A 25,361-nucleotide genomic window follows, 5' to 3' on the forward strand; every position below is an offset into this window, starting at 1 on the left:
TTCAGTACAGACAAATGGAGTATGCCTGAGGATCAGAGGCCTCAAGGAAGATGTGAATCAAGATCTGGTGGAGGTGGTCCTTACTGATCTGGCGCTGGCCTTGGATATGGATAAAGGAGAATTACAGAGAGAAGTGGAAAAAATTTATAGGCTCAACTCCTGGATTGCTAAGCAGAAGAATTTGCCTAGAGATGTGGTGATTTATTTTACAAAGAAGTCCCTGCGGAATGAGATTATACAAGCTTTTTACAATAAAAGATTTCAGATTGCTGCCCAAGATGTCATCATTCTAAAGGAAATCCCATCCAAAATTTTAAGAAGCAGGAAAGACTTTGCTTTTTTAACCAATGAGCTTAAAGCTAGATCGATGCCATTTAGATGGGAAATTCCGATGGGTATTGTTTTGAGCCATGCTGGGACACGCTACAGATTGAACACAGTTGATAAAGCTAGAGATTTTTATACTTCGGTCCTGGGTGCAGGCTCAACCTCATCTGGTCGGAAATCTCTGAGTGGCAAGGAAGTTGAGCAGCAATCTGAGGCATTAGATTTGGTTTCCGCTGGGATGATAGAAGCTGTAAAGCAACGCCAGACGGAGGTTAAAGAGCAGAGGATGACCCGTGCAGCCTATAAGCGTAAAGAGAAGGAGCAACGTAAAAAAGAGCCTAAAGAGAGTTCTCCTGGAAGTGCATCACCGCCGGTGGGAGGAGCAAGACCCAAGAGTTATGCAACACACGCAGCTCTTTCAGAGTTTGATGGTGTCTTCTCCAGGCTGCGTGCCAAGGGAGATGGCAAAGTTTTTGACCTGGAATGTTAATGGATTGAATTCTCCTCAGAAACGCAAAAAAATCTTTTATTATTTGAAGCAACATACTAATGATGTTATTTGCTTACAGGAAACTCATATTTTACTTAAAGATCAGAAATATTTAGTTAATGCTCGTTTGGGATCTCATTTTATATCTTCTGCTCCTGGGAAGAAAGGGGGAGTTGTTATATATGTTAAACAAAACCTACCAGCTTGTCTGGTAGAATCAGATCCCCAGGGGAGATATGTGATGATTGAACTTGGTATTTATGGTAAGAAAATACTTATAGTTGGACTTTACGCTCCAAATCAACAACAGGAACAATTTTATAAGCAGTTACATCAAAAAATAACATTGCTTGATTATAGATCAGTGGTATTAATGGGTGATTGGAATGGTGTCTTAGATATACAAAGGGACAAGAAAGGTTCCTCTCCTTTTCTTAAACAAGCAAGGCTACCTAAAGCCTTTTTTGATATGAAAGAAGACTGGGAATTAAGGGATTATTGGCGGGAACGTAACCAAGAGGAGAGAGACTTTACTTTTTTTTCTGATAGACACCAATCTTTTTCAAGAATTGACTTTTTCTTGATTACCACGGACTTGTATAATAAAGTAAAGAATGTAAGATTTTTCCTAGATCACTGACGGATCATAGTCCAGTTTGGATGGAGCTGATTCAAGAGAAAGAGGAAAGAAGATCCTGGAGAGTTAATGAAAATTTGTTTAGACAAGAGAAGAATGTTCAAAAATTAAAGGAGTGTTTAAAGGACTATTTTGCTTTGAATATGTATAAGGGGACTTCAATGTCAATGGTATGGGATGCAGGTAAAGCATTTATGCGCGGTGTTTTGATAAAAATGAATAATTTTTATAAGCGAAATCAGATTCAGAAACGTAGAGAACTTGAAGATGAAATTAAACTAAAAGAAAGGGCTTTGATTCTAAATCCTTCTGATGAAAGTACTAAAGAATCTGTAAAGTTATTAAGGTCACAATTTAATATGTTGATAGCAGATCAAGCTGCAACCAACTTATTATTTATGAAACAAAATACATTTTGTAATGCTAATAAGCCGGGGAGATGGTTGGCTTATCAATTAAGAAAGAAACAGAGACAGAGAATAATAGAGAAAATAAATTACAAGGGTAAACTAGTTTCTCAGAAGGAATTAATTAAAAAATCTTTTTTGGATTATTATCAAAACTTATATAAATCTACTAATGTACAATTGTTAGATATAAATAAATATTTAGCTGAGGCAAGTTTTCCTAAATTGACTGAGGATCAGAAATATGAAATTAATGGCTTAATTACTAAGGAGGAAATTGCCTCAGCAATTCAACAATTGAAATTAGGGAAAGCACCGGGTACGGATGGGTTAACAGCTGTTTATTATAAAGCTTTAATGGAGGAGATGATCCAACCATTAAATGATCTTTTTAATGGTATCTTACAGGGTTTAGAGATTCCTCCTTCATGGCGTAGTGCCTTTATATCATTGATTCCAAAGGAGGATCAAGATCTTACTTTACCAAAAAATTATAGGCCTATATCTCTTTTAAACGTGGATTATAAGATATTTGTAAAAATTTTGGTAAATAGGCTTATGAGGGTGGTGCATCATCTTGTGCATAAAGATCAATCAGGGTTTATAACAGGAAGGTATATGAAAAACAATGTTAGACAAATTATTAATCTATTAGAATACTTAGATAAGAACAACCAAGTTCCTGCAGGGCTCATATTTTTAGATGCTGAAAAAGCATTTGACCAATTGAATTGGCATTTTATGCTAAGAGTAATGGAAGAAATGAATTTTGGTGAAAACATATTACAAGCCCTTAAGGTAATATATCAAAAACAAACAGCACAACTTATTGTTAATGGAGGTCTTTCGGAGGTTTTCACAATAGAGAAAGGTACTAGACAGGGGTGTCCTTTATCGCCATTGTTGTTTGTTTTAACATTGGAAATATTATTGATCAAAATTCGAGAGTCTCAGGAAATTAAAGGAATATATGTTAATAAAAAAGAATATAAGTTAAGAGCTTTTGCGGATGACTTGGTTGTTACTTTGTCGCAACCTGATTATTCTGTAGTAAACTTATTACAGTTGATTCATCATTATGGCTTTGGTCTCGGGTTTTAAGATTAATGTAAATAAGACCAAAATTTTACCTAAAAATATGTCTAGTCAGGAGAAGCAGATTTTGACTAACTTGACGGGTTTTGAGATTGTTAATAAGGTAAAATATTTGGGGGTGATGTTGTCTGTTTCTAATGTAAAATTATTTAAAAATAATTATGAAAGGTTGTGGGTCAGGGTACAGAAGGACTTGAAGAATTGGGAAAAGTTGCAATTATCCCTCATGGGAAGAATTGCAGTGATAAAAATGAATATTTTACCCAAGTTTCTTTTTCTGTTTCAAATGTTACCAATTTTGAAAAATGAGATTAATTTAAATGAGTGGCAGAAGGGTCTTAATAAATTTATCTGGGCAGGGAAAAAGCCAAGGGTTAAGTTTAAAATTATGCAAGACTTCCGTGAGAGGGGTGGACTTAAGGTACCAAATTTGAAATTATATTATGATGCGGTGGTTTTAACACTAATCAGTGATTGGGTAAATTTGACAAATTCTGAGATACTTTATCTAGAGGGATGGGATTTACTTTATGGGTGGCATGCCTATTTAATATTCAATAAAAAAATGGATTGGGCTTTTAAATCTCATATCTTAAGAATTTCTTTACTTAGGATTTGGAGAAAATATTATAAAAGTGATTTCAAAGTACCATTATGGGCTATACCTTGGCATGCGATAGAAGCAATAAAAAGAGGGGTTAAAATGGATATGGTGTCTTACAGACAGTTACTTAAATGGGATGGACAAAACTGGCAATTAAAATCACGGGAAGAGTTAGCGCAAGAAAACTTTATTTATTCTTGGTTCCAATATAGGCAATTATTAGACAGATGGAAGATGGATTGTAAGGTGGGTTTTCTTAGAGAAGATGAAAATCTTATCAAGCAAGTGAAGGATTCAAGACAAACCCACATTAAGAGAATTTATGCGGTTTTAGTTGAATTGGATTCAGAAACGGAACTAATTAAAGATTGTATGATAAGATGGGCGCAGAATTTTGGTGAGCCAGTCTCATTGGACACCTGGGAAAATATTTGGGTGAGAAATGTCAAATTTACACAAGCACAGAACTTAAGGGAGAATTTTTATAAAATGTTTTATAGATGGCACCTTGATCCACAAAAAATGTCTTATATGTACCCTGACGTGCAACCCAAATGTTGGAGATGTGGTTATAAGGAGGCTTCCTATTATCATATTTGGTGGTCATGCAGAGAGATAAAAGCATTTTGGATCAAAATATGGTGGAATATCCAGAGAATTTTTAGAAGGAGGGTAAAATTTACTCCGCAATTATTTTTGTTAGGTATTGTTACAGATTGTGATACAAAGGAGGTTGTTTTGATGTTAAATTTGATTACAGCCGCTAGGCTGTTAGTAGGACAATATTGGAAGAAGGAATCTTTGCCTACATTGCAGGAATGGTTTCTTAAAGTAGCTTATCTGGCGGAAATGGCAAAGATTTCGGCTTTCTTAAAGCAACAAACGCAAGAGAAGTTTCTTGCTGTTTGGGATAAATGGATAAAATTTATACAATTTAGATTGGGTATACAAAAATATTATATAGTTTTTTCATAAGTTTTATTTTCATATATATTATAGATAATCTTTTTATATATATAAATATAAAGTTTTTAATTTAATTTTTATTTTTACTTCTTAAGCCTATATTCTGCTCTGGGAAGCTCAGGGGGGGGAAGGGAGGGGGGGGTTTTTGGGAGGGGTGGGGTTTTTTTTTTTATATATATATGTATTGTTTAGTTTTATTTTTTTGTATATGTTGTTTCTTGTTTTGTATTCTTTTTTCTTTTTTGTAAAATTTATAAAACTTTTAATAAAAAAAAAAAAAAACATTTTTCCCAGCTTCTCATTGTGATGGCTATAAACTTAAATATTTTTATGGGCAAGAAGATCTAAGTTTACTGATTTGCTGGATAAATAGTGGTAAGTTGCTTATCTGAATAAATGTTAAAACTAAACTATACTTTCCTTACAGTTTATGATGAGAAAAGAAAACCTCTAAGTGGTCAACTGAGAAAATATCCAGAAACAATAATAATCTACTGTAAAGATCTTAGAGTGTTTCACTTCTGTTTAAGATATACCAAGGAAGAAGAAGTTAAAAGGGTAATTATGGCCTTACCAATTTCCTTTTTTAAAAACAAACCTTTGGACTATGACTAAACTTTCATGAAGAGCACTAAAATGTTACAACTGAGTTACATTTTTAAAGAATATCTGAAAATTAAATAGGGAAGAAAGTCCTGCCTTGTTGAAGCATCTTTGCCTAGTTGTGGCTTAGCCATGTTTTCAGTTAATCACAACTATAAACCGTTGATTTACAATCTGCATGCTAAATGAATGGCAAACAAAACCCATTATAGTTTAACACAGATTTGAATCCACTTTTTGCCTTCATTCGTGAATCTACTTTTGCCTAAAATACATTTACATTTTAGTCAGTGGTGGGAATTCAGATATGTGAACAACCGGTTCTCTGTGTGGATGCTGCTTCTGGAAGTCCATTCTGGGCCTAGGCAACAAAAAATTAGCTACCGGTTCTGCCAAAGTGGTGTGAACCGGCTGAATCCCATCACTGATTTTAGTCTAAGGAATAGACTATATCCTAATTGCTGGATTCTATTTATAAATTAATTGTACCATGTGAATGTTTCTCTTTTGATTTAACATACAGTGAAGAAAAATAGGGTACTATGTGGCACTGATTTCATGATTATTCCTTACTTTATTTTTAGATAATGAGGAATCTTAACTGCGCATAATATGTTATGTTTTTATCTCCTGTGACTGTTAATAAATTTTGGGTCTCTGTGTTTGATTTGCTTTGAATTCTAACCTGAGTGTTGGTAATGTATTGCAGTTTTGCAGGTTACGTTGATCTAGTTATACCTATTTTGGTTGTTATGTTGCTAAGAATGAAGAAAGAGGGTATGAACAAAAATGCAGGAAATTTATGGCCAAATCATGGAGCTCTGGGCATTCTCAATCTTTTCCAAACCTTCTTTTCGTAAAAATCTGTACTTACAACTAGAGATAGCATTACAGAGGAAATCAACTTGGAGTCCTAATCTTCAGCCTCCTCATTCGCTTCATTCATTCATTCTCATTCAGACTTTTAGAACCTGCATATGTTTCCATCTGCTGTTTGTCCGAACTTAATTGCTAACTCCAACACAATTCCATCTACTGACAAGTAGCTATGCAAGCAACTTATGAGATTTGTATCCTTCGTACTACAGTATGGTAGGTAGACAGCATCTCCTAGTCAGATATTTAAATGCTAATAGGAAAAGTCCACAAAAGCATTTCAACAGAGTTGATATTAGCCTTTTGAAGTATATATGGTCGCTTTAGGAAATTATTCAGTAGTCTAGCAAAGTTGGAAGGTATTCGTTTCTTCTAACTAACTTGAATGCCTTACAAATATGTTGATATCTTGTTCCTTTCTTAGATTGTCAGTGGCGTAGTTCATCAAACACAGACCCCTAAGCTATTTAAACGCTTGTTTCTGTTCTCTTATGCATCAGCTGCCCCAAATAATTTAGGTAAGCATGCACAATATATCTGCCTTGCTACTTTGATTCTAAGTAACTGTTGTGTTGACAACTTTATTTAAAATAGGCTTGTTGTGTTCCCCCTTGGTTAGCTTGGTCATTTGTCCTGTCTAATCCTGATGAGAAATAGATTGTATAATAGCTGTTTATGTACGTTCAAGAGGTGAGCTTCAATACATACCTGTAAAAGACTCATCGTAGGCAGGAATTTGATTAAAAAGTGACATTGCTACTTCTGTTAAAAATGAAAATATATGCATCCCCTATTAATTATGGTCACAGTCTGAAACATTGGCTTTGAAACATCTCAGGATGGTAATTGGTCCTTTTAAGAACAAAACCTACATTACAATTGAAAAAAAAATCCAGTGTGTTTATCTTACTAAAAAGCATCTTTCACAAACTCTTGTCAGGTTTTGGGTTAAGATGCAAAATCCATTTAAAAAGTTCAAAATTGTCCAGTCTAAAAAAATTTTTTATATTTTAACAGAGAAAGAGAATCAAGTAGTATGGTTTGATTCTATTAAAGACTGGCGTCAAGAATTGGAGCGGACCAAAGGAAATCTAAAATACAAAGCGGTGAATGCCAATGAAGGTTATAAAGTCTCTAAAAAGTAAGAACTCATCACTTTTTAAAAATTAACGTTGTTGACTGAACAATCCACAACTCAAACTGGTTTCCATTTTATGTCCCTTGTCCTCCTTGCCCCTCTGCATTCACCTTGCCAACCCTCAACATCTTCCTTCCATTGCTGACAAAGCGTGCCCAGCTTGGCTCTATGCAAGGCAGCAGCTGGCTGCACCATATCTTCTTCCCAAGGCTGCTTGCCCTTCTGACAATGCTTCAGAAGGCTTCTGAGGCCTTCTAAATCTCCACCAGAAGGCTGTACCTACTGTTATCTAAATTGTGTGGGCTGTTCTCATGATGCTTCAGAAAGCCTTGGAAACTTTCCAAAGCATTATAAGAATAGTGAATGGCTGGCACAACCTTCTTGCAGGGTTTCAGAAAGCCTCAGAAGCATTGCAGGCAGCCTCAGGAAGAAGACCTGGCGTAAATCAAGGAGTACCTGTGTTATAAATTAGAATATGAGCAGGTAAATATAGCAAGTGATACAGGTTCATGAAACTAATTGTGATGAGTAGATGATAGATTTTAAACTTTTGTACAGAAGTAAAATACATTTTCTTTAGTTCGAAGTTCATGATAACTTTTGCACCCATTTTTCATCACATTCAAAGTTTGCTTCTGAATATAGTTAATACAGATGATCCATTATGTACCTTACTTTATGATATCCACAGGCTCCCTAACAGCAAGGATGAGGAATATAAATCTAGATTTCTGTTTAATAGAGAGTTTAAACCCAAGAGAATATAAGATGTGGGCTGCAGTCTTCATTGTCACAAGACAATCAACTGTTTAAAATGTTTTCATGTCTTCTGTACAATAAAAATTTCTAACTAACTGAACTCTAATGAGAAGCCCCAACCAAGAGATAAGTCTGAATAACTTGTAGATTTTAATTTGTTAAATTGAATTTTCTCAGGTTGCCTCCCTATTTTGTTGTTCCAATGGCTATTTCTGAAGAGAGCCTTTTGCAGTATCTAGGAAGAGGAATTCCAGTGAGTGTATTTGTTGACAAGCTTGAAGAAGCTTTTTGTAAATATATATGCATGTATATTGTGTTACATTACATTATATATTACATATACATATATACATTGCACACACAGACACAGATACACATATATGGCTTCCTTTATTACTACTAAATGATTTGGGTAACATCAAATGAGTGCAATTTAATTATATAGTCTTAGCACAGTCAGAAATAAGCAAAACTGAATATTAACAGCTTGTCTCATGTACGTAGCTCAATTATTGTTTGCTTCTACATATACAGAGTTCTTACCACAGTCTGGGAAGTATGATTAATACAGTTAATAATCAATTCAAACAGTCCTTTGATTTGGATGAGTGCAAACGAATTTTGTACTCCCTTTTTTTAAAGGCCTTTAAAGCCTTTTTCAGTTCAGAACCAGTAACCTAATTCAGACTGAGTTTCCAGTTCCAATTTAGCAAACTATAGCTCTGTTTTAGTATTCTACTGATACATGTAGAATCAACTTTGCGTAGGGAGATGGGAATATATCCTAGTTCTAGCCCATTTTGTTGTTTCTAGCATGAGTATTGCTTACCTGTAGGATTTATTTTATTTACACTCGCTATGGTTCATGCAGCAAAGCTACCAATGTATGATGTGACAAAAAAAAATATTGTTAGGCCCCTTTTTTTGCAGAACCTAGCACTGATGTGGATTGAGAGAGAAGGACTGATCCAGGTCACCCATCTGCCTTCTGTCCCTAAGGAGGAGTAGAAATTGGGTTTTCCCGCCCCTAGTCTAACAGCTTAACTCCTACATGATATTAGCTTTCCTAACTACCCCATTCATTTACATTGATCATATTTATCTCTCCTATGCTCTCTCTCATGAACCAGTGAAACCATCCCATGGTATCTAGCAGTATCATAAAAAATACCATAAATAAAAACCTGCTAGTAACCCCCCCCAAAAAACATTGAAATATAATTATTTCATTTACAAATAATAAATAAGGAGTGAAAAATCCTCTCCATCAGTCATAAAACTCAGGCAGCCATCTTCAAATCATGCTTGAACATGATGTTTTAACTTCTTTTTAAAACGGATTGAGGAGATAACTAGAATTTCTAAAGGGAGTGAAATCTTACAGATTGATATTGCTAAGAAAATTGTTGCTCCAGTTGTTAGCTAAATGGGATTTCTTCTGGGTTGACACTCTTTAGAACAGTGGTTCTCAAGCTTTCTAATGCCGCGACCCCATAATACAGTTCCCCATGTTATGGTGACCCCCAACCACTTATACATCACTGGGTGCCAGGGGCATGGCCAAAGAAAAGGGGGAAAAAATGGCGGACAGCCTTGTTTGGCAACCCCCGTGAAATGGTCGTTCGACCCCAAATGGGGTCCCGACCCACAGGTTGAGAACCACTGCTTTAGAAACTCTAGTGATGTTTGTGTTAGAAGAAAAGCTGAAAGTGTTTTTTATATCAATAGTTATAGTTATAGCTTGAGAAAAGCATATATGCTATAAACATTTCATAAAGGGTGATATTGTCGGAGAGTCGTGTTAGCCTATGATGGCAAAAAATCAGGAAGAATCTGGAAACACCTTTTCCAATCAACATAGTTTATTAAAAGGTATACTTTTTTGTCAATTGTGCTTCCTTTCATCTGATACATTGAATACTGGATGTAAATTGGGGTGAAATGAGGGAGAAAGGGGAGGGAAAATATGGGTTGATTATGCAAAGGCAAGGTATATATGAGACAGTTTATAAGTACCTTATTAATTAACAGTTGTAATATATTAAAAACCCCTTGTTTGTTGAAACATTCTGAGATTGCCTGAAACATTTTGATTTATGCCAGTTCAGCAATTTCTTATTCAACAGTGTATTTAAACTTCCCTTTTTTCAAAATAAAAAGGATGACAGAAAACTTAGCTGCTGGTACACAGTTATACATTGATTCTTAATCCAGGTAGGAAATCCTGGGGTACATGGCTAGATCTAATGAGGAAGGAGCATGGGACCATATTAAGACCATATTGTTATTGGAAGGATTATCCAAACTGTTTCATCCACCTTCACGTTAAGTGCTCTTCGGGGCACTGAATTTTATGCATGATGAGTGGAATACTCTTAACTCGTGCTGTATGACGCCTCTACTACTCCATAACAAAATGAATGTTTCTCATACATAACCAAATCACAACATGTAAATATCTACTGCAGGTTTGGTGTTGGTCTTGCCATAATGGTGCTGCTCTCCTCAAGATGTCAACTTTTGCCAAAGAACAAGATGACAACACTTCCCAGCTGCACAAACTATTCTTGGATGGGTAAATAATAGTTCTGTTTCAACTTAGTACATTTGCATTTTCAACTGCATTAACTCTATGAATACTTAATTCCTAATGGCAAGCTGTCATTTTCTTTCCCATTGGTAATATACTAGACATTTGTTCCTTCTCTGGATCACTATTCTGCGTGGTCTGGCATTTTTCTGGAAGCAGATCTGAGCAGAAGCCTTGTGTGGTGTTCTGAATGCTGCAGAAGACTGCTAGCCTAATTGTGGAATAACTGGATCAATCTGGTCACAGAAATTTCCCTAGGATTTCCTCTTTTTGGAACCATAAATTTTGAACAACCCTATAATATGTCTTTAATTCCCCAGTACTTTAAATCACAAATTCTTGGGCAGTAGGGAAAGATACAGCGCTTTCAGCAATATCTTATGTGTAAGTATCAATATCATTTAGCCCAGTAGTCCCCAAACTTTGTTGCTTTGCAGTTCAGTGGGGGGCGAAAGAGGGGAACTGGTCCATGCAAGCAGTGGGCATGCAGCTCAACTTGCCTGGGCAGTGGGATGGTACATACACACATGCACACACAGCTCAATTTGTGCAATTTGAGCTGCAAGTCTGTGTGCACACATGCCAGCCCTCTGCTCGCAAGTCGAACTGTGCGCATGTGTGCGCACATTGGCTGTCTGCTTGCACAGCCTGGTTGCAAATAGGCCATGGCCTGGTAGTGGGCCGCGGTCTGGGAGTTGAGGACCCTTGATTTAGTTAGACCATGGTATTAGTGAACACTTTGTTCACTCATCTAGCTAAGAAAAGCAAGTCTAAATCACAATGAGGCTTGAAGTTGCTTTGGGACTCGGGTGAGAAAAGGTATAAAAATCCATGCATTAAGACACCAATCCTTTGGTTTTATAATACATTTATCAAATTTATAAAACACTCCAAAAAGTAATAACACAGTACAATAAATGGGAGTTGCAAGAAAGATATTGGAAATGTAACAATAGGTTATATAGCAAATATTTTCTATTAAAAATTCTCTGCTATTACTACATGCTTAATACTCCAGGAAGGTTTAAGTTTCTTCACAATAAGATCTATTTTTCTCTATAACAATACAGAGAAGGAGATAAGGAAGATTGGTACCCATAGATTCTTTATGATTTAAAGTAAATTTGTACGCTAGCTAAAAAATCCCAGAAACAGAAATATGGTTTCTCTATCCTAAGATTGTATAAAATTAGTGAACTTTGACAATCTTGCCACATTTGTTCCCAGAGTTGATAGTTCTGCCCTTTTGATGCCAAATAAAGAAGTCTCCAGTTTAGTGCATTCTACTGTGTTCTGAATGTTGTTAATCTATTCTATTTAGAATGTATAAAACAATTGATAAGCCTCCATATGAAGCCTTGAAAATTGAAGACCTTTCAAGCAGCCTTCCATCTTTGCAAGAAATCCAAGTTGCATATACTAGATTTAAACAGCTGTTTTTAATAGGTATGTAAAAACATAAGGAAAATAAATGTTTACAACTCTAATGTGGAAAAAGGACATGAACTGCTGTGTTTACTATTGATACTTCAAAGGCCTTGTTTTTAAAACTGCAGATGCATGTCATATCTTAAACCAGGAGTTAATGGATCATTTTTCAAAAGAGCCAGATTTTGTTGTCTTCTTTGCTTTTTACTGCTTTTGTTAACCGTAAAGTAATTTTCCAGTAAGAACTGATAAATATTAATCCTAATCAGTCTTTCAAGGTTTTTTATTGTTTTTTTTTGGGGGGGAGTTCTACTTCATCTTTCTTTCAGAAGTTTTTCTTAGTCTACTGATTGGTATAAACATTCAGTTATTGTATGCCTTTCTATAGTTGACCATTCTTTTGAATTGTATTGTTGAAACATTATTTAAATACAGAATAAAACAATAAATCGTATACTCTGACTACATGGGTTTTCTGCTGGTGCAAAAATATATGAGAATATAACACAATCATTAATATCTCTTTGAATCTTTGAGCTTCATTGACATAAATGCATTCTATATTTCATATGTAAATATCTAAAATTATTATCTTGGGGTTTTTTTTTCAGATAACAGTGCAGAATTCTGGGATACTGATGTAAAATGGTTTTCACTGTTGGAAAGTACAAATTGGCTAGAAATCATAAGGTAGGTTAACTTCCTAAGTTGTATTATCTAAATATACTTAAGAAAGCAAACCATCAAGTCTTTAAGATAATACAAGACAACATGATGTATCCTCAGATTTTAATAACAACTTCAACAAATTCATTTTGAGATAGTCATTTATCCAAGATCCTTGGAATCATAATCCCAGTTGATTCCAAACAGAATTATGCTTTTCTACTTCCATTTTCAAGAGATATATTAAAGCTCTAATTTGTCCATGTTCTTCCAGGCGATGTCTGAGAAAAACAATAGATATTATTGAATTGCTTGAAGTACAGAGCACAAATGTTCTTCTTCAAGGTAAGTTCAAGAAAGCATATTCCCCCCCCCATCAATTATAAGTAGATGAAATAAAATAAAATCTAGTTCTTAACTCTTTCATTCATGAACTGCTTGCCATGTAAATATGTTTAAAACAATTTAAACTTGACAGTTTTCTGACATTGGATACATATAACCTGAGACTGAAAATTTATTTGAAGAAGCAAAATAGTTCAAAACATACTGCTGATCAATGTTCACTTAATTCCTAAAAAATATTCAGAACATCAATTTTTCAAATTGTGTTGATTTTTGCATGCGCTATACATGAAACACAATCTAACTGCTTCAAGTATAGTCTGGAATCAAGGGAACAATCTACCTGCTGCTACACATCCTGACTGCAGCTAGGCTTGCTTTAGCGTAAAAATGGAAGAGCAAGGAAATTCCCACAGAGGAAGAGTTAATACATAAAATATTAGCATGTGCGGAAATGGACAGGCTCACAATGACATTAAAAGATAGATGTGGATCAGTTTATTATGAAACCTGGGATAAATTTTACCGCTGGAGGAATTTGAAGAGGACAGTAGGGATTAAAGACGAATGTTAAGATAGAAATATATGTTATTTTAGAACAAGTATTGTATATAAAACTTAGATGTATATGTAGAGATGAAGAATTGATTGTAAAAAGTGGAATAATCTGATAAGAATATATATACTGGAATGTCACATCAAATCCAATGTTTGTTTGTTTTTAATTGTATTATAAATAAAATTTGAAAAAAAAAAGTATAGTCTGGAATATCCCCCCCCCCCCGAATTATTCAGAGGTAAACTAATATACACATTAGCCAAATAGAACTATTTTAGCACTGCTTATAGAGGTACTTGAAAACAATTTACAATGTTTGATTAAAAGTTCTAAATTATAAAGCAGGGCTGTTGTTTGCAATTTGAACAGGATAAACATCCATATAAACAAATAAATGTTAATTCCTTCAATTTCTAAGAAATAACACCTGGGATGTAATTTCATATTTTTTTTAAAGAAACGGGATTTTATTGTGTTAACTGAAAGATATGTAAATCATTTTTACAAGTGGATGAATGAACTTGTAGTGATACATGAAGAAGTAAGCTTGTAACATGAATTGTAACAAAATCGTTAATAAGCTAACTTTTTTTTTCTTACAATTGATTAGGTAACTACAGTACTTGTCTTGTAGATTATTAACTACATCCACTCATATCTTTGTGTTTCACTGTTTTGTATAATTATTTTTTCTGCAGATCTAGATAGACAGATATATTTTTTTAAAATAATACACAATAGTATTATTTTAAAATTAGCTCCAAATACAAACTATTTTGTATAGCGAGTAAGCACTATAGAAAGGTAGAGTAAAATTCAAGCTGTTACTCCATCTGGATCAGTTCACCCAAATGGTTACCTGTGTTGTCTGTGTTGCATCTCATTTGCCACCAGTTCATTACTGAATCCAAAGCACAGGTTAAAATACTAAAAATAAAATACAGGTAGCCCTCAGTTAATGATGGCAATTATCATAGCTAAACGATGTGATCATAAAGCATGGCATCATATGAACGTGCCACTTAATGATGGCAGTTCCAGTATTACTGGTTGCAATCATTAAGCAGATTGGTGAGGGTCATTAAGCAGGGACATCACATGGTCACCATTTGCGCCCTCCCTGCCAGCCACCCCACTGCCTTTGCTTGCCAGAAGCTGGCAAAGAAGGCCACAGATGATGACTATGAGAAGCTCTGGTGTAGTTGCAAGCTGAGCACCAGAGGACTGGCCATATGAACCACATTTTCAGTGCCATCACAAGTTTGAACAGTCGCTGAATGAATGGTCGTAACTAAGGACTACCTATCGCAGGGGTAGGCAACTTTGGCTCTTTTATGACTCGTGGACTTCTGGGAATTGAATTCCACGAGTCATAAAAGAGCCAAGGTTGCCTACCCGTGGCCTATCGCTACAAAGGAAAATTGCCTTTTCATTATTCAACTTCTTAAAATTCTAATGTCAGTGTAGATCAAATCTCTGGAGAGCTTTCATGGGAGCTTCATGTAACACTTAGTATCAATATACAACTGCAAAGGAGTTGAGCAATAATACCTGATACAACTTTCTGGAAATGATATTCCAAATAGGAGTATTTTGTCTACTAAACTACTTCTTACCCCCAACACAAACTTTCTGTCTTAGAAGAATCTCTTGCTAGTTACATTCATTCCGGTTATAAGCCATAGGCTGATTGGGTGTAATCCATTCCAAAAATATGCCTGAACAGATATATAAACAGATCTATTTAACCTGTTTTATCAAAGAGTGTCCAGTACCATCTGCCAACCCTTTGCTGTCTTCATCATCAAAGAAAAAAGTAGGCAGCTAATTATAATTATTTGTTTTAAGTGCTTTCAAGCTTAAGGTTTTTTCAGTTTTTTTCAAGTGGAATTATAACTACTTGCAAGCAAGTTCTAACCATGTTCCACTATTGCTCTTACTGATTCTGAATACCTTGTACTTTTTCTATTAAGTTATAGTTTATAAATGAAGGTTAGATAATTTGCATTCATTTTACAGAGCTTGGTCGAGCACTAGCATGCAGAAGTCTTAACAAAATTCCTTTCTTTATCCCTCCATTTCAGAATTCATTTACAGTTCCATTAAATGCACAGTTCTCTACATCAAGGTCTACATTTCTGCCAACATCACGTACACCTTTCTGTCAATCCCTTGCCTTAAGAACAACGTCAGTAGTGTTTGAATATTGAAAACCACTTTGAAAAGTTGATTGGCATGCCCTCAAAGGATACTTTTGTTACTGTTATTCTAATGAAATGTTAAGATTTGTCAAAAATACTCCCTCCTATAAATGTCATTTTTTCCAACTGTCCAATGTTTTTAGGAAAATTTATATTCAAACATTGAAAATAAATGCATCACATCATGCTTTATCCCATTCCTAAAAGAGGATTGAGCCTATTTGTTTGATTCACACACATACCCCTGCAAATTTAATAGAAATAGTTAGAAATGAAATGGGTTTAGTCACCCTTGAGGTGTTCAGGTCTGTATACATTTGTACATGGCTATAAATTTCTGACTAAGATACACCAAGGAGCTGTCTTATATTTTAAAACATAGCCCTTCTAGCATGTTTCTTGGATTCTGGTTTAACACCTGCATCTGTCCTCCTTGTTTTCCTTTCAGTGAAGACCCTGTCTTCTGCTGTCCCATTTTTCTCCACCTGTGAGTAGTACTGTTGGCTAGCCTGCAGAGGGCTAGTTTAGATGCGTTGGTGTTTAGCATGTCTGTTACTCTCCCGTCTTGTTACTCAGCAGGATAAGAACTGGTACAACAAACCTGCTAAGCTCGTTCAGAATGCAGTCATAAAATTTGATTTGTTTAATCCTGGCTTAGTATTACTCTGAACTCATTTGACTTGACTTCTCTATAGGTTCATCATTAAATGAACCATATTTAGTGTGACGGGTGAACCCAGTTACTGGCTTTGATACTTAAAAGGTGCACTTTTGGACAATATATTCCCTTGCTTTTCCTGGAGTCCTGAAACTTGGTCCTGTATTATATTTTGTACCAAATGCTTAACTAATCTGTTGTATACGTTCTTCCACTGTGTTCATGCTGTCTCATTCTGACATAATGCCCAATAATCTTCTTTGCCTTACCACTGTGAAATACTGCTTCAATGCATGCTGCTTTTGGAATATATTCCTTTGGTTTGTATGACCATAATAGAGAAATGTTGAATGACCTACAGTATTACGTAAATGGATAAATGCTGTGTTTCTGAGAAAGTAATACTTTATTATCTAAATCATTTTGCTACTCTGTACTAATTTTGATCTCTGATTTTAATATAATAGTACAGATTCAGGATGTTCAGTAAATGCATTAAGAGTGCTAACATCCCACTCAGTAGACATTAGTGTTTGCCTGAAAGGGACTATAATAACACAAACACATCCTTCATTTAAAGTGCCCACAAACATTTTTCCCTCATCTGAAATAGATCTATTTGTCTCTTTATTTCTAGAGGAGAATGCTTCTGATCTCTGTTGTGTGACTGCCTGTCTGGTTCAAGTTATGATGGATTCATACTGTAGAACAAAGCTGGGATTTCAGAGCCTTATTCAGAAAGAATGGATCATGGGAGGACATGCTTTCTTGGATCGGTGTAACCATCTGAGGCAAAGTGATAAAGAAGAGGTATAACTAAGCAAGGGGTCAAAGTTCTACAAAGATGTTCTGAGCAAAAGTATGTCTAGGGAGGGAAACTGAGAATCATGAAACTGGAAATGATGGAGCCTCTGTCTCAGTACATAGATTGCCCCAAAAATATGTCAGGGTCTCAAGTGAGCTCTTGTTCAGAAGCAAAAATATTTCAGTGAAGAAACAAGAAAGGCAGACAAAGCTTTGTTAGCCTTGATCACACTAAGCCTTCGGCCTCCAGAGCCCAAGAAATGTATTGCCAAACAAGCAAACCCTACATGCAGTTGATATAAATTAATCTATTCATATCTTACTCTGTAACATTTCAGAAATTCAGAAAAAAATTCAAAAGCTATGAATAGGCCAAAAGTTTTGGTTTTTAATAGAATAAGTATGAAATTAAATATCAGACACACTACTCAGAGTTATTTGTATTAACAGAAGTTAGGGAGATAGTTGTCTAATTACCATTGGATTCAAGGCTGGCTTTGCAAAGGTGGAAAAACTGGTGCTTCTTTCTGAATTGCTGGTATCTTCCTCCAAGAAGCACTAACTATTCTGTGGGTCCGATTCCCTCTAATCAGCCAGATGCAGTAGGATGCTAGTGCTAGAGCTAGATCCTAGAGAACTTCTTCAAGATCCAGAGGCTCAGAAACCTCCCAGATAGCTGAGTAATATTTTGCAGATGCAGTGTGAAATAATTCTGCTTTACCATAATTATTGCCATAGTTTCAAGCTTATACCCGTGTCTGATCACACCTACTTCTCATTCTCTGCGAGTATTGCTTCAGGCATCTTTTCTTTCATTTCCTACAGCAATTCATAGAATTAAGTAGGATTAATAGGCAGGGAGCAGCCACTGAGGAGCAAACTTCTGCAGTGCTTGCCTTTCTCTATTTTCCAGACTCTAACAAAGTACCCAGAAAAGTTAGCCTTTAGATATTGAGAAAAATCTCCAGGTACATCTGGACATCTTTTGTATCAGATTCATAGGCCTTCTAATCAGCCCTCCTTCTCCATGGAAGCTTGTACCTCTGTGGTCACAAGGGAGCGATCTACCAGTTTCAAACCACTGATGGAACAGGCCCCCAGAACCACATCATGTCTCAGGCCAGATTTAATGTGTGGTTGGTTGAGGGGTGGGGCCAGAGAGAACCTGGGACAAGCCCATGGTTTTCCTGGGATTGACACTAATGCAGTATGCAAAATCTGGCTGGACAAATTCAGATGGCTGGCTAATGAGTTAAGGATTAGGGTACGTGAAGTAGAAACTGGAACCAGATTTCTAATCAGCCCTTTCCTGAAATGGCTCACTGCTCTCTCTGTCTGGAATTAATGATCAGAAGTCAGCTTGAATTTATCAATAACAAGTTTGGCTAGATTGTCTTCTGTCAGTTTTGATTCAGGAATTTCTTTATCAGAACATGGGCCTGCTATGGATGAAATATATATTGATTTTAGCAAAATATCCATGACATTTTGATTGACAGGCTAATTAAGCATAGACTGATTGGCATGACAGTTAAGTCACATGCAAAGATGCTCATATATAGATTCTCATTAAAATAAATAGAGCTATTGAGTAGAATCCCACAAGATTCAGTTCAGGGCATTATACTTTGAAATGCTTTTATGATAATTGGGATGAAGAGCTAAGAAAATCTCATCAGATTGGCAAATGATTTAGAATTGGATGGGACAGCTAATATCCTAAGTTGGAAACACTATTTAAAATTTAAGGGTTTAGAAAAATATGTTGGAAAAAACGGAATTAAATTTAACAGAGACAAATACAGAGTCCTTCTCTTAGAAAACAAATCATATATAGAAGTAAAGAATCAAGTTCCCTGATAATAGTCCTTTTAAAAAGCAATACTGGAATATGATCCAGTATTCCAAGTTGAATATGATCGATGTGATGCAAAAAAGCAAAATGTGGTTTTTATGCTGTATCATTGGAAATATTTCCAAATAATGGGCAATAATAGCTCCACTTTATTTATCAGTGGTCAGACTCCACCTTGACTGGTGTGTCTGGTTTTCAGTATCACGCTTAAAGTATTCAAATTAATTGAACAGACTTGAAAAGATAGTGAGGATGATCAGGAAAGTAATAATGAAGAAAGCAAAGGAGTTCTAAATGCTGTAGTCTTCTAGAGTGATTAACTGGGTAGGTTGTGAAAAATTGTCAGGCCCAGAGAACAAAGCATGAGTAAGTCTTCCACGTAACAACCACAAGTGAGCCCAACATTTCCGTTGCTAAGCAGGGTGATTGTTAAGTGACTTTTCCCACATTTTTTGTCACAGTTAAGTGAATCTTCAGTGTTGGAGCAAACTTCTGGAGGCAAGTTGTTCCACTGATTAATTGCTCTAACTGTCAGGAAATTTCTCCTTAGGTTGTTCTCTTCTTGATTAGTTTCCATCCATTGCTCCTTGTCCTGCCTTCAGCTGTTTTGGAGAACAAATTGACTCCCTCTTCCTTATGACAGCCCTTCAAATATTGAACACTGCTGTCATGTCTCCGTTAATCCTTTTCATTAAACAAGACATACCCATTCCAGCAACTGTTCTTTATATGTTTTAATCTCCAGTCCCTTAATCATCTTTATTGCTTCTTCTTTGAACTCTTTCTAGAGTCTCAATATCTTTTTCATTTTGTGGCAAAATGAAAACGTACTCTGTGAACTGCTCGGGAGGGGCTGTTGTAGCCCTTTTCTTGCTTACTAGAGATTCCAAGTACTGCTCCCTCCCTCCAGACTACATTCTACCAGAAGAATATGTCACATAAATAGAATAATAAATACGAATTACAAAAAGGAAGATTCTTATTAAAGTAAGAACTGTTTTAAACAAAATTCCACCAGTTATCCAGAGAAGAGGTGTTAAAATGAAGCCAAGGGAGCACTCCTTTGGAGAATTTTAATTTCCATTCCTATACCAATCACAATATTGGATTAGATTAGATGGCCTAATTGGTTGTTTCTAACATTTTCATTCTGAGTTTTCAACTATGCCTATAGGCCCTAAAACATTAAAACCCTTCCCCTAACTCAGTGGTTCTCAACCTTTTTAATGCCGTGACCCCCAACCGGTCGTAAGTTGAGGACTACCCAACCGGTCGTAAGTCGAGGACTTTCCCTGCCTGGGAGCGCCACGCATGTGTGGTGCTGCCCCCTGCGCCGTCCGAGGCCTAGCTGGCAAGAGGCAGCGACGGCGTAGAGCGACCACCGGCTGGGCCACCAGCTGGCCCAGCCCAGGCAGGTAAGGCACCCGCCGGGCCCCACATGCGCCAGAAACCTTCCCTGCGCCCGCCGCTGCCTCGCTAGCCTTATCTTGGCCATGCCCATTTGGGGCGGCGGCAGGCAGGCCCAGGCGCTCCTGGGAGGCCACGGCAAGCGACAGCGCAGGGCGACCATCAGCTGGCCCAGCCCAGGCAGGTAAGGCACCCGCCGGGCCCCACGTGCGCCAGAAACCCTCCCTGCACTCGCCGGCCTCCCACCTCCCATTCCTGGCCCTCTTTTATTTACTTTTAGTAGTTGCTCAGCAGGGAGGGAAGCTTTCCTTGCAGCACCGTTTGCAGACTGGGGGTTTTGGCAGTCTCAGCAAGGCAGAGACAGCCTGGACAATTCCTATTGGCTTTTAAAAGCCAATAGAATAGGAGGGAGTAGCACAGCTAAAGAAAAGGGGAAAAATGGGGGGGAAATGGCGGACAGCCTTGTTTGGTGACCCCCATGAAATGGTCGTTCGACCCCAAATGGGGTCGCGACCCACAGGTTGAGAACCGCTGCCCTAACTGATGCCTCTGATTAGAACTGTAGTTCCTTAATGATTTCAGAGGCAAGAAGTGATAATAGAAAAATAAAGATAGTTATACAATTTGCATTCATATCAATGCAATGTAGTTAGTGCAACTTGCTAAAACTTAATAAATGCAACCATGGAGTAATTAGAACTTTTATGATCATGTTTTTCTGTGATGATACTTGAAATGCCATAAAAGCAATTATTTATCAAAAAAATTATCAGATTTATTATCAGTACTGTCATATCTTGGTATGCAACTAAAATGATTTTAAATACTGTTTTATGAAATGAAGAAGGGAGGGGTGAAATTCATTTGGTGGAAAGATTTTCCCCCTCCTTTTTTATGATAATGATAATCTTAGCAGTTCTTATGGAGGGATAGACCTTGACGTGCTAGAAGCCTTATTAAGTCAAGATTTGTTGAATGCAACACTTCAACAGTGGTGCTCAGTTTACTGTATCTTGTAATGTTGTAGTTTCCTTATTTTTTTTTAGGCTCCAGTTTTCTTGCTCTTCCTGGACTGTGTTTGGCAACTGGTTCAGCAATATCAACCAGCGTTTGAATTTACCGAAACGTATCTTACTGTTCTGTCTGACAGCCTTTACATCCCCATATTTAGCACCTTCTTCTTCAATTCTCAACATCAGAGAGATACCACCACGGTAAGACAGTTAAGAGGAAAATAATCTTCATTGCCCAATATAGCAGATAGAAACCGTAAGCATTTTCATGGCAATATATTATTTTGGAAGTGGGTTAAAAAGAGCTAAATGAGGAGTCCGTAGTCGAAGAAATGGACTTAAAAATAAAAATGATTCAGTGATTTCAGATGAAAATGAAATGAAAGGAAGGGAGAAGGAGTATGCCCCAAGATTTATATGGGAATAATGACATATTAACAAGTATAATAGAATGAATGCTACAATCAAATTTAGTATAGGCTTAGGCCAGAATTAAATAAAACACCATTATGTGCAATGATAAATATACTTACAATATAATCTGTTTATATTAACATTAATTAGTTCTATCTCTTTGGTGGTGATTTTGCCAGGCACACTTCCAAATACTGACCAAAATTTTGCTACCAGAAACTCCTACTTGTTTAAAGCTATCTGCCTTAGGGCCTGGTTACTTGAGGAACTTCCTGTTTCTCATAACATTTGTCTGACTGATTTGATCCTGCAGGGTTGACATGCTATGGGTTCCTTTGATTAAACCATGTCATCTTTCAGAGCCCCAGAAGCACCTGTTCACACAGAAGCACTCTATAGCAGTATGTGCCCTTTGCAGTGAGATCCTCCCCCCCCCCAAGATTTGGGTAGCCCCCACTCTGCTGTTTTTCAGAAGAATCTTGACTACCTGGCTCTTCACTCAGCGCTTTGGTGAAGGAGAGGGAGACCCTTCACTTCATCGCACTTGCCATCTTTTTTTTTTTTTTTTTTTGCTTTATTGTAGTTTCTTTCTTTGTTGTGAATTGTCATCCTGAGTCACTGACAGTCTGGCAGCTTATACATTTAATGAGTTATTATTATCTGAATACCCATGGAAGTTCTTAAATAAAGGTAGAAGTAGCATTTGTATTGAATCAGAATAAAATAAAAAATACGGTCAGTAGATTCAATTTTATTTGTGCAACCTTTAGCTAAGCCTAATAGTAGCATATTATAGCTTTGTAATGGTATTAAATCTGCCTCTAAAAAATTTTATGAGACAATATAATGGGCTTTGGAAACTGCCCACCCACATTTTAAGTAAGCACAAAAAATATTTTGCAAAGGAGAATCTCTGTATCTTGAGGCAATGAATTCTTATATTTTGACTCAGCTAATTCTGGAAGTCATTATCCTCTGGCTATTATCTGACAGTATTTTTCATCTTCTCTAACCCTAGAGGTAAAGGAACTCAGATGATACCATATTAGTATAATGTATAAGTGATCTTTAACTGTGATGTATAATTGGCCCTTCAAGGTAATGGTAGTATCCTCAAAATGGCTAAATTCTTAGTAGAGCAAGTACTTGATGACCTCCAAGGTCCCACCCAATATTATTATTGTTGTTGCTGTTGTTGTTGTTTGCCAAGCTCTAGTCTTCGCAAAGACTTTGTTCACATACAAATTAACAACCACTCACATATCTCGCTCACCCTCACTTCCCCCATTTCCTGAACTGATGATGTTACCTAATATGAATATGACATGCTGGCAATGCAAACTCTAGCTCAAATATCTACCGTGAGTTGAATGGAGCCTCAGTTCTGGGAAGCCCAGCCTCTAATCACAGGGCCACATTAGGGCCACATCTAGGGCTCAAGAAGTAACCCATAACCAATATGCTATACTTTCTTGTAGGGTCCAAAGTTTGAATGAAGGTACAGTTATGCCCAATATAATAGTGACTATATTACTATTACTGTCCAAGAAATAAGATAAAAAGGGAGTCATAAACATTACAAGAATGTTTTTAAAAATAATGTTGCTGTAAATGTAAATGATTTAACTGGAGAAATGTTAAAGTATGATTTATGGAGTACATTTGCAGTTTTGTTAACAGGTATGTGAAGACTGCATTTATGGAATTGGAAGAATGCTGTTTATTGTTTCACTATATAAATAGAAGGATAGTGAGAGTGAACAATTTCAGGGGCTGAGCTTCTTAGGAAGCCATTGAAGGAACTTTGATACAATGGGAACAAAAGGCAGCCTTAGCAAAATTTAGGGCAGAGGGTAAAACAGACCAGTTTTTTATTTTTCAGCAGGTCACCGCAGAGTGTATAAATGTAGAAATTTGTGTAGAAATTTCATTATGAGTCTGTTAATTTGGAGACCTTATATGGTAAAATGAATAAGCTTGAAATATGAAGTGTTTTACAGGAATTTGGAATTGAAAGTTGGTTGCTGAAAGCATTAAGAACAGTATCTGATAGTAGTATAACATGATGAGAGTTAACAATTGGCTGTTGGGTGTCCCATTAATTACCGTATATGCCGACGTATTAGGCGACCCGGCGTATAAGACGACCCCCGTCTTTATAGCTGGGCCGCATTCCTAGAACATCGTCTTATACACCGGAAACTACCAGTATTTCCGGCGTATAAGACGACTCGGCGTATAAGACGACCCCCGTCTTTGGCGCCGATTTCAGCGCTCGCGGAAGTCGTCTTATACACCGGCATTTACGGTATTTCATGGACTTACGAATAAATGTATAAGGAATGCTTATGGTGAAGATTGAAATTGATAGATTGTTTACTGAAGATGTGAAAATGGATAAATTTTAAAATCTACAAATGCCATGTAATTATTGAGCTTTAACCATTTGGCGACCATTTGTTCAGGGACTATTTGAAGTTAGCATGGTGCTGAATGAAGGTCCTCAAAGTTCTGACCATTGCAATGTCCACTGTGGTGATATGAACAAAATTTGGGTGCTTGGCAGCCAGAAGAGAACATAATAGAATAATAACTTTATTGTCTACTTTGAATGTACACTAATCGGCATACATTAGAATGAAATTTTGTTGCATACAGTTGTCAAAGGGTCACCACTCTAATATACATTACATAAATATGACAAAAATAAATAAATACAGAATTATGCTTGTACCCACATATATTATATGGCACAGAGAAACAACACAGAGTCTTGTTCAGATTATGTATGCATGTGCATGGCAAGAAAAACAAATCTTGCTAATTTACCAGACAGATGGGATAGGGAACAAAGCTATTACAGAATCAAGTAGTCCTGGTAGAAATTCTTTGAAACCTCCTCCCAAAGGGGAGCAACAGAAACAGACCGTAAAGTGGGTGTGTGGGGTCTCTAACAATGCTTTGAGCTCTAAGCACATAGCGCTTATAGGCAGCATCCTGAATACCAGGAAGTGAGCTTCCTATGATCTTCTCGGCTGTCCTCACCAATGTCTATCTGAGGCACTGCTGCCACCAAAGCAGACAGTGATGCAGTTTGTTAAAATGCTCTCAATCGTGCCTGTGTAAAAAGTGGCCGGGATAGAAGGAGAGAGATGTGCTCTCCTCATCATGATCCAGTTGCAGCATCCCAGGGTCATAGAAACAGACACAGCATCACCCAGATCACTTTCATGCCTAAAGCAGGACTAGAAATCAACATTTCCTGTTATGTAGGCCAGCACTTTAAGTACTATACCAAACTGGCTGTTTGATGGCTAAGGTTAACTCTGTTTAATGGTTAAGATTAATTCTAATGGTCTAATGAGCCGAGGTGGCGCAGCAGTTAGAGTGCAGTACTGCAGGCCACTTTAGCTGACTGTGTTCAGCAGGTCAGTGGTTCAGATCTCACCGCCTCAAGGTTGACTCAGCCTTCCATCCTTCCGGGGTAGGTAAAATGAGGACCCAGATTGTTGGGGGCAA

At 36.7% G+C, this 25,361-nt stretch overlaps 1 protein-coding gene across 2 annotated transcripts in view; it reads left to right on the top strand.

Annotated features, from left to right (window-relative positions):
* Nucleotides 1–25,361, top strand: part of MTMR12 (myotubularin related protein 12) — a 43,132-nt gene that overhangs the window by 15,717 nt on the left and 2,054 nt on the right. Inside the window, exons 1-11 of one of the 2 annotated variants that reach the window (XM_039353054.1) lie at nucleotides 1,581–1,637; nucleotides 4,954–5,084; nucleotides 6,430–6,523; nucleotides 7,023–7,146; nucleotides 8,080–8,155; nucleotides 10,371–10,477; nucleotides 11,814–11,938; nucleotides 12,532–12,610; nucleotides 12,861–12,931; nucleotides 16,987–17,159; nucleotides 21,462–21,629. In XM_039353054.1, coding sequence (XP_039208988.1) covers nucleotides 1,598–1,637; nucleotides 4,954–5,084; nucleotides 6,430–6,523; nucleotides 7,023–7,146; nucleotides 8,080–8,155; nucleotides 10,371–10,477; nucleotides 11,814–11,938; nucleotides 12,532–12,610; nucleotides 12,861–12,931; nucleotides 16,987–17,159; nucleotides 21,462–21,629 — 1,188 coding nt within the window. In that variant the 5' untranslated portion in view covers nucleotides 1,581–1,597. Of the gene's footprint in view, nucleotides 1–1,580; nucleotides 1,638–4,953; nucleotides 5,085–6,429; nucleotides 6,524–7,022; nucleotides 7,147–8,079; nucleotides 8,156–10,370; nucleotides 10,478–11,813; nucleotides 11,939–12,531; nucleotides 12,611–12,860; nucleotides 12,932–16,986; nucleotides 17,160–21,461; nucleotides 21,630–25,361 lie in introns of those variants that run through there. The other variant, XM_039353053.1, reaches the window with a different exon arrangement.

Source organism: Crotalus tigris, unplaced genomic scaffold (assembly GCF_016545835.1).
Source record: "Crotalus tigris isolate CLP2741 ecotype Arizona unplaced genomic scaffold, ASM1654583v1 scf7180000018490.839948, whole genome shotgun sequence".
NCBI lineage: Eukaryota > Metazoa > Chordata > Lepidosauria > Squamata > Viperidae > Crotalus > Crotalus tigris.